Source organism: Balearica regulorum, chromosome 7 (genome assembly GCF_011004875.1).
Source record: "Balearica regulorum gibbericeps isolate bBalReg1 chromosome 7, bBalReg1.pri, whole genome shotgun sequence".
Classification (NCBI taxonomy): Eukaryota; Metazoa; Chordata; class Aves; order Gruiformes; family Gruidae; genus Balearica; species Balearica regulorum.
In genome coordinates this window covers 41,073,477-41,082,136 of record NC_046190.1, presented here as the reverse complement: position 1 = coordinate 41,082,136, position 8,660 = coordinate 41,073,477, and the positions used below count along the sequence as shown (strand labels likewise).

The following is an 8,660-nucleotide window of genomic DNA, read 5'->3' as shown; positions in this document are numbered from 1 at the left end:
TAGAGCAGAGCTGTGAATGTAAAGAGCGGCTGGAAAAGCAGCCTGTTCATGCGAATGGAAATACCTCAAGACCTTGATGAAACTTCAGCCTTCCTCTTCCCTTGCCTGTGACTCTTTTCACATGCTTTCTGTTGCTCCTTCTAGAGAGAATTGCTGAGGCTCTGGAAAATGCCTTCATACTTCCGCAAAGTCATCCCATATGCCATCCCTGGGGCGCTGGCCCTTCTTGGCTGCTGGTGGATCTACTCCCACAGAAAAAAGCAGGCAAGCTCTTCTGACAACCAAGAAGGAGTAGCTGCTGAAGAAGAGCAGCGGCAAGAAGTGCCAGAGAAGGAATCACCACCAAAGGAAGAAGCAGGCGTTCCGACGAGAGAGGCAGCCTTCGAGGAAAAGGAACACCCAGAGAATGAAACCTCGACCTCCCTGCCGTCAGCAGGGTCGACGACGCCCTCTCCTCCCTGTCAAACTCAGGAGAGGCCAGATCTCTCAGAGGACCATCCAGACCCGTCTGTAACGACACTGCAGCCCAGCACCGTTGCAGACGACAGTGCAAAGCCGGAACCAAGGGGATCTCAGGATGGAAGCAGTGGCCCTGCTTGTCTTTCTCTCCCCCTGACCTCGGAGTGTCACGGCAGTGCTGCGGTGAGCCTGGTAGAGGATTCAAGCTCTACTGCCAAGCCAGATGAGTGTGCAGCAGGTGGGTATGCATTTGCTCTCAGAATTCCCATCTCCGTAGGACCCCGTGTTAGCTGGGTGATCTTCAGGGTCTGTTGCCAAGGGGCGAACAGGCTGGTCCCCTTTCGGCACAAAGTTAATTCTTGTCTAAAGCTGAGCGTGTGCTTGAGTAGCCCAGTGAAGTGGGCCGTGTCTGGATGGAGGCCAGGCTGTTGAACACCTTGCTGGTTTGAGACGTGCTCATCCAAGTGGTTTCTGCTTCAGTTCAGGCAGCCTCTAGGAAGCACTGGGTTCCTCTCTGTGCTGACGGGCTGCTGCTGAAAGGAAGCTGGAAGGCAGCAGGTTTCTGAGGTGCTGCTGGATGAAGCAGGGAAGTGCTCTGAGGAACTGTGATCAAATGAGTTGGTTGCAGACCACTTCCCCGGAAGCCTTGTGCTTTGGAAGGGTAGGTGCACGCCAAGAAATCCCTAGAGGGATCAACGTTCGGTTCGAGGAGTTCCTCCATCTGTCTCTGTGTTGCTTTTGCCTTCTACATCCTGGATGGCGTGCGCCTGGCAGAATACAGCGCTGCCTGAGAATACAACTGTTAGTTAACCCGTCTGACCTTGGAGATGGATGTTAAAATCCTTTAGAAGAGCCTGTGGCGCCAACAGCCCCTAACGAGGGGATGTCTTTGGTAATTGCTACAAGCAGTTGGAACCAAGCTGCTTGCTGCAAGACATGGGGATTGAGTTTGCCAGCAATGAAGGACGAAACGCACCGAGCATTTTCACTGGTGAGAGCAACCCTCGGAAGAACATGGTTTTGCCTTGTTGTGAATGCTGGTGTGCCAAGAGGGTACTACGAGAGTGTGTTGTGGAGCCTGGGGATGAGAAGGGCTGCGAGCTCTGCACTGAGCTGAAGGGTAGGGAGAGGGGCTACAGCGGGTCAAGCTGATGATGGGGCCATGTTGGCTAAGAGGTCCTAGAGCTGACCTTCGCCCCCAGGCTGTGAGACTTCAATCCTCATCCTTGTCCAGGAAGTCTATGGCAAACAGCTGCCCTCTTTGCCTTTGCCTTTCTAGGCATCTGTGCTGTGCACCTAGTGAGGGTGTGGCAAATGGGAAGCAGCTCTTGGGTTTCTTTTTCTCTTTGGTCTTGCGCTGGATGGTCTGACTACTTGGAAGCAAGTGAGGCTCTTCCTGCTTCCGCTGGTTCATCTGGAGGGAGGAAGGATCAGCCTTGCGTTACACTGACTGCACTGTGTCTGGGCTCTGACCAGGAGGAAGGTGTTTGAGTTTGCCCCCTTGCCAAGTGGGAGGATTCCTGGTATCAGCTGATGGTTTGGAAACAAAACATGGCTCAGCTCTGGCACCTGCTTTCTTCAAGCATCGGAGAAATGTGGGCAAGAGGCAAGCCCCTGCTGCAGCTAGTAGTTTGCACAGCTGGCATTCAGGTCACTGCGCAAGCCCTGTTGGGGCCGGAATGTCATGTCAGTGCAAAGAGCAGAGGAAGAGCTTGCATGTCCCGTGCCCCCCTCCCCGCATGCTGAACTCCCTCTGAAAAGCCCTCTTGAAGCCATGGGGAAAAGGCAAAATACCTCGCTGCAGCAGCAGCAGCAGCAGCAGCAGGAGGAGCCCAGGGTTGATGTCAGCATAGGTCTCCTTCAGCTGGTCACTTTGACTTAGTGTCCTGTCTCTGCTGCTGTGTAAGGTGTTGCTATTTTGAAGGACTCCTGCTGAACTCAGGCCTCTGTTGAGTTCCTAGAGGCGTGCAGGTTTTTCTTCAGGTATGAAAGGAAACCTTTGGTAGGTCATGTGGGACAGGACTTGACCCTTTCTGAAATACTGGAGACCCTGATACAGGAAGATCCCAACTGAATGCCTAGGAAGAGCTCCATGTAAGCTCTCTAGGAAATGCTGCATTTTCCTGGCCTTGTGTCTGGTAGCTGGACTGTGTGGGTTGTCGGAATGCTAACACGTCTGCATGTCCTGTAGGTTTGCCTGTCAAAGGCATGGATTTTGTGGACAGTGACTGTGCCATGAGGAAGGCCGTGACGCACCAGCACGCTCATCCAGAAGGAGGCTCCTGCAAGTCCGACTTCACTATCTGGGAAATAGAGGTCCCCAAGGTAAGCACCGCTGGGCTGCTCACACCTCCTGCCCTGCCCTGCCCGACATAGCCATCTTCTGGTTCTTCCAGTCTGGTACCGGCTCCGTGCCATCCCAGGGAGATCCACAACCACTAAACGGAGAGGATTTAAGCATTTAGCTCCCAAGATGTGAAGATGAATCTATGAAAAGGAGCTGTGCTTACGGATCTCTATCTACCTGACCTTATCCCAGAGCCGCTGAAGTCTGCCCTGGTCCAGCATTGCCTTTCTTATCCCGTCTGGCCGGACACTACAGGAACTGGGAATGTGGCTGAAATAAGCCACCGAGAAGAGTGTTGTTTGATCTCTGTTCCTCTTCCTAACTGTTGGTTTCTCGACTCTTTCACAAAGGCTTTAGTTGGCCGCTTGATCGGGAGAAAAGGAAGATTTCTGAACTACCTGAGGGAAGCGTCTGGTGCCACAGTTGTTGTCTCAAGCCTCCCTTATTTCCGTGACTCCCACGTCTGTCACATCGAAGGTAAGTGGAATGCCTCTTGATTTGTGCTCTACTATGTAGCTTGGGGGCATCGATGGGCAAGGAATTGAAACAGATTTTGTGGCTTTGTGAGTCTCGTGCTTTAGAAAACTTTTCTGCTCAGTGCTGTTACAGCAGAGGTATCTGCCAAGTCGCCTGTGCCTTGGCACGTGAACCCTCTGTTCTCGAGGTGAGACTGCTTTTTAACATCTTCAGCTGCTGTAGTTTAAGCAATGCCTTTTGCAGGATCTCTTCAGGCTTAAAGAAGGAGCTGGGGCATGCATCAGGAAATAGAGCAGTCTTGCCTGTGAAAGATGTTAGATTAGTGGTGGGGGTGTCCTCAGCATATCTGTGGGATTTGTGGGATCTGGGGGATCTGGGATCTGGGATCCCAGACTTCCTTTGGGATTTTTGTCTTCCAGGCTCCGCACAACAAGTAGAAGAAGTCCTGAGCCTGATTGGCCAGAAGTTCACAGAGCTGTGTCTCACCAACATCCACGCTCTACCTCCACCAACACCGTTGACACTTCATTCGCTCCTTATGACTGCCTGGGTAAGTCCCAGCTTGCCGGCTACGCTGATGTCCGGCTGGAAGGCTGTTGTTGTTGGTCACTGCTCGCGGAGCGTGCTAGATCCACGTGGCTGGTTCAGAGATGCCCTGAAAACCAGTTTGGTTTTGTGCGGCTCTCCGTTCTCCAGCTTGCGTAACTGTTACGGATCAGATTGATCTCCCTGGTCTTCCACTCCTGCTTCGGGAATAGCTTTCTGCTCCTGATCCCAAGCAGCCTTTGCAAGTGAAATGCCAGAGTGCAAGGGCTTTTTCCACTCGTGGCTGCAAGCCTCAGGACTTGCTGGCGGAACATGGATCTGCTGTGAAGGAAGCTTGTGTTGCAATGCACGCTAATGAGACTTTCTTTCCTCCACATGACAGCTCTTCCTCCCAGATGGAGCTGCTGTAGAAGTGGTTGTGTCAAACCAAGTCGATGCTGGACACCTGTTTCTACAGCAGTATACACACCCCACTTTCCACGCCCTGCGTAGCCTTGACCAGCAGATGTACGCCTGCTACTCTCAAGCTGCAATTCCGACCCTGCCAACTCCAGTAGAAGGCAAGTAACTTGCTTGCTCGCAAACGGTTCAGCTGAGAAAGTTCTAGTGTCATGCGAAAGCCTGATGCCCCCGAGTTCGGCTTGGGAAGTTTCCCAGTGGATGAGAATGTGACAGTTCAGAGAGTTGCTTGCCCAGCTGCTGCCAGAGCAGAGATGTTGCTCTACTCTTCCCTATCCCCCTCGTGCCTGGAGTACCCCCCTCCCCAGCCACTTGGCTGCATGTTGAACTTCAGAATGAGATCCAGTCCGCCTCGGGGGATTTCTAACCAACTTGGCCCCTGGAGGATTTTTGCTGACAAAGCGTGGGACTCCTCCCAAGTCTCCATGGGGTCCCTGTCTGCACATGGTGTAAAGTGGAGGGTGCATCACAAGGAAGGAGGGGGAGGGGTTCTTAGTGCTTCCTTTCCTTTTCGGAGACAGAGCCCACTGTTAGTGAGCAAAGGCTGGAAGGGAACTGGATACCTGGCTAGAAGAGCATGGTAGTGGCAGGCAGAGACTTGAGAGTAGAAGCCAGCTCGCCGGTGTCCCAGCGGCAGGCTTGTCTGATGGAGGGCTGGGGAGCGTGGAAGGGAGATGGCAGCAGCCTGAGAAGAAATGCTGTTGATTCTCAGTAGAGAACTGTGCAGCACTAGGAATCAGCCTGAAGTGCTGATTTCTGGGAAGCCACTTCAACGGAGCTCTTCTGTTTTGCAGTTGGTATTATCTGCGCGGCTCCGGGCCTGGGTGGGGCATGGTTACGGGCTCAAGTCATCAGCTACTTGGAAGAGACCGGTGAAGTGGAGCTCAGATACGTGGACTACGGAGGGTACGACAAAGTGAAGATCGACACGCTCAGACAAATCAGGTCTCTACCTGCTCTTCTCTGGCTTGAATCTTCATCAGAGGCGTCCGTATCGTTTGAATTGCTTATAGGATTTTCCAGAGCTGAAGCGGGAAATGGTAGCAAGGTTTGTCTCAGCAGCGGGTGTGGAGCCCTTGGGAGCACAGCAAGCTCTTGCAAGGCTTTTTTGAAGGGGAGGGGAGAGGCAATTGCAAATTGTCCCACCTCAGCGTGGAAGCTGAGCAAAAGGAGGCCCTCAGGAGGGGCCCCAGAGTGTAGTTAATTGATGAGGTAGGAATAAGAGGCAGATTCTCTATGCCCCAGCCCCATGGGCTGGGAGAGCCATACTGGATGAGGGTTTTCTTACACGAGCCCAGGAAAGACTTGATTGTGCCCCAGAGGTGGGAGGAAAGCAGTACAGCCTCCATTAGGGAGGTGGGTTTTGCTTGGAGCCCAGTCCAACTTGGCATGCTAATCAGACAATTTATTGCTGCTGCTGCTTAGATTGCTGGGGGGATAGTCTGGGTTTTTGGTTTTTTATTCTTGTTTTTTTGACTGTCATTAATTTTCAACTGAATATCTGTTAGAGCAATTGATTAATCAATGTCACCTTCAAGAATACAGGAGTAACTTAAAGGCACGTTCTTACGATGGGATCGATTCTCTTTTCTTTAAGGTCTGATTTCTTATCACTGCCTTTCCAAGGAGCGGAGGTTTTACTGGACAACGTGGTACCGCTTCCAGGTAATGGGACTCTCGAGACGTACCGTCGGTGGTGCTCCTGCAGGTTTCCATGGATGCCAACTGTGTACAAGCAAGGACTCTGTCTCAGCCTTCTCCCTCCTCTTGCAAGCTCAGCCTCTGATGGGACTAGAGCGAGAAATTGTATTTTCTTCTTGTAAATGTGCTAGCGTGGCATAACCTGTTCGGCTCCAGGGGAAAGAGGATAAATGGCCAGGCTTTTTTGTGCCTGGAGGAGAGAAGGAATGACGCTCCTAAGCAGCAAGTTGGCAGGACTGGCAGGGTAGAGGTGAAGTAGCTGTACCTACGCTGCCGCCTTCTGTCACAGAGTAGCTGTACATGCCAACTTTGTTTTTAATCTGCTAGCCAAATACCTGGCATTTCCCTACGCAAATGACGGAGGTGTCTGGTTCTGTGTTCAAAAGACTAGCCTCCAAGCCCTGGCAGAATGCCAGTCAGTCACTGCCTAGAGATGCTTTCTGGGTTGCTTTTTTTATTGCCCCTGCCCGCACTGCCCCCCCTTCTTTCTGGTGATGTTAGAGATGCAGGCTGTGCTGGTGTCTCAAAAGCTGCCCTTCTGGGTGCGGGAGGGGTGGCTGTAGGAGCTCAGGGTCAGGCCAGGTTTCAGCCCTGGGTTTGTGGCTGGCAGCACTGCAGGAGGTACAGGCCCTGCCAAGACTAGAGGGATGGCAGGGTTTAAGCTGCTGCTAGCAGAAGTCAGTGTTTTGCACGTTCCCTGAGGAGATCGACCTCGTTCAGGATTTGTGGGCTTGTCAGGAGTTGTTCACTTGCTGCTGGAGATGGTCTCGGGGTGGGGAGCACGAAGGAGAAGCTGTATTTTGCAGGAATTTGGCAGGAAAGAAGCAACTGTCCTCCAAAATGACAACCCTTCTGCCCAGTCGATTGTAACTGTATTGCCCGGGAGACAAGGGTTTCCTGCTGCATTTACAGGTGTGGAGTTAGCAACGGTACCCACGTCAGCTGTGCAGGCTGAGAGACTGGAGCTGCCGGTGCTTGCAAAGAGGGTGTTTGGCACTGTTCAGGTGCCAGCCAGCCTGCGGTAGAAATGCTTTTGAGCTCCCCGTGAGAGTCCTGCGCTCTGTGCAGGGTCCGTAAAGTCCCGAAGCCCCTGAGCTTAGTTTATTCAGGATCAAAGTACTCATGGCAGCTCAAAGGTACCGCAGAAGTCTACGTTTCTGTCTTGCAAGCCTGCTAATTCATCAGCCACCGATGTTCATGTTCACTTAGCTGGTGGCTTTCGAAAGCACTTTGCCCTTTCCCTTTGGCAACACAGCAGGCATACTCCTTGTGTGACCTCCAGCTTAATAGACTGGGTTCAGCAAGTGCCCACAGCAAGGGGAGGTGAGGATTATTCTCTGGCCTAACTGATGTGGGAGGTGCGACGAGATGAGCTGAATAGTCCCTTCTGGCCTTTAAAGCCCGTGACTCTCTCTCTCTCATTTGTTTTCGCCTGCTCTCTTCTTTCCACAGGCGAGGATCACTTTTCCGCCAAAGCTGACGCCGCTGTTGTTGAGATGACCGAAGGCGCAGTCCTAGTGGCGCAGGTACCTGAGAGCTGTCTGCAGAAGCCTTGTTGCTGATTTGACTGCTGCTGTTATCCTCTGTGTTATCCCCCTAGCCCACCGTGTGTGTGTTCAAATCCAAAAGAAGGGCCGAGCTTGTCAGGCCGGCTGCTGGGCAGGGTTCTTGTGGAGCAATCTGGGTGCTGAGAACTTCCTTGTGGAGCATGGGCACCGCTCCGGACGCTGTGGCTGGGAAGGGTTGAGTATTCCCTCTTGTTGCTGATGTGGGCCGGGAGGCAGGGCTCCTGAATGGCTTTACAGAGCACAAAGTGGCCTGTTGTCCAGCGGAGAAGTATTTGCCTGGGTCTGCACTGCTTTGCCAGTCTCAGCTGTCTTTGCAACACTGACATCTGGGACCTGGCCTCTGGCTGGCCAGAGGGAGAAGTAAGGCTTCTGGCAGTGTCCCCAAGGCTTCTGCATGTCGTGCCTGATCTCAAGGGAGAGGCGCTTCCCTCTTTTGAAGTGCTTCTACTCGTGGCTGTAGCCATCCCCGTCAGTGGAATTGGGACGAGTGGGAAGCTGATGGCATTTGTGATGCTCAAGTCTCAGAGCTTCCTTTGCTTTAAGGCAGTGCTCAAAGGTGTCACGAATTCTAGGAAGGGCATGGATTGGAGTGACTAGAGGCAACTTGCCAGCAGGCTGTCCCAGCTGCCTGGTAGCAGTAGCTACCTTTCCTCCAGCCTCCACCTAAGCGGATGTTTTGAGGACCTGAGATGCAGTGACTGGTGCTAGCCTTGCGTCCTCCCTGGCTCGGACCAGAGAATTGCGGAGAATTGCTCACACTCATGACCTGAATGAATTGCTGCAGGCTGATGCCTGCAAACTAATGTTTTTCTGTCTTTCCAGGTCACCAATTATGACAACGCAACAGGTCTGCCACTGATCCAGCTGTGGAACTTGATGGGAGACAAGGTGCGTATGTTGACATACCGATTTTTTCAACACTGTGAGAGTTTCTGGTTATGCAGATGTGTGATTGGCGATTAGGAACTTGCTGATGTTTCTTTCTCGTGGCTTGTTCACCTTTCTCCTTTTTTTTTTTCTTTCTCTTTTTCCCCTCCCTTTAGGTGGTGTCAGTGAACAGAACTCTGGTGGAAAGAGGATTGGCTCAGTGGCTTGTCTACTAG

General features: G+C 52.4%; 1 protein-coding gene across 1 annotated transcript; it reads left to right on the top strand.

The window, feature by feature from the left end:
* Positions 1-168: 168 nt before the first annotated feature.
* Positions 169-8,660, top strand: LOC142602539 (A-kinase anchor protein 1, mitochondrial-like). The gene is made up of 10 exons (XM_075757635.1): positions 169-697; positions 2,651-2,784; positions 3,157-3,283; positions 3,703-3,833; positions 4,212-4,389; positions 5,083-5,233; positions 5,886-5,953; positions 7,442-7,515; positions 8,380-8,445; positions 8,601-8,660. The coding sequence occupies exons 1-10, from the start codon at positions 169-171 to the stop codon at positions 8,658-8,660; spliced, it is 1,518 nt and encodes a 505-aa protein (XP_075613750.1).

What these genes read in the sequence shown, in the direction of transcription:
- LOC142602539 (XM_075757635.1), top strand. Translation starts at nt 169, where the DNA reads ATGCCTTCATACTTCCGCAAAGTCATCCCATATGCCATCCCTGGGGCG. An exon ending in CCACGTCTGTCACATCGAAG is followed by an intron (nt 3,284 to 3,702) that starts GTAAGTGGAATG and finishes TTTGTCTTCCAG; the next exon opens with GCTCCGCACAACAAGTAGAA. An exon ending in CCTGCCAACTCCAGTAGAAG is followed by an intron (nt 4,390 to 5,082) that starts GCAAGTAACTTG and finishes TCTGTTTTGCAG; the next exon opens with TTGGTATTATCTGCGCGGCT.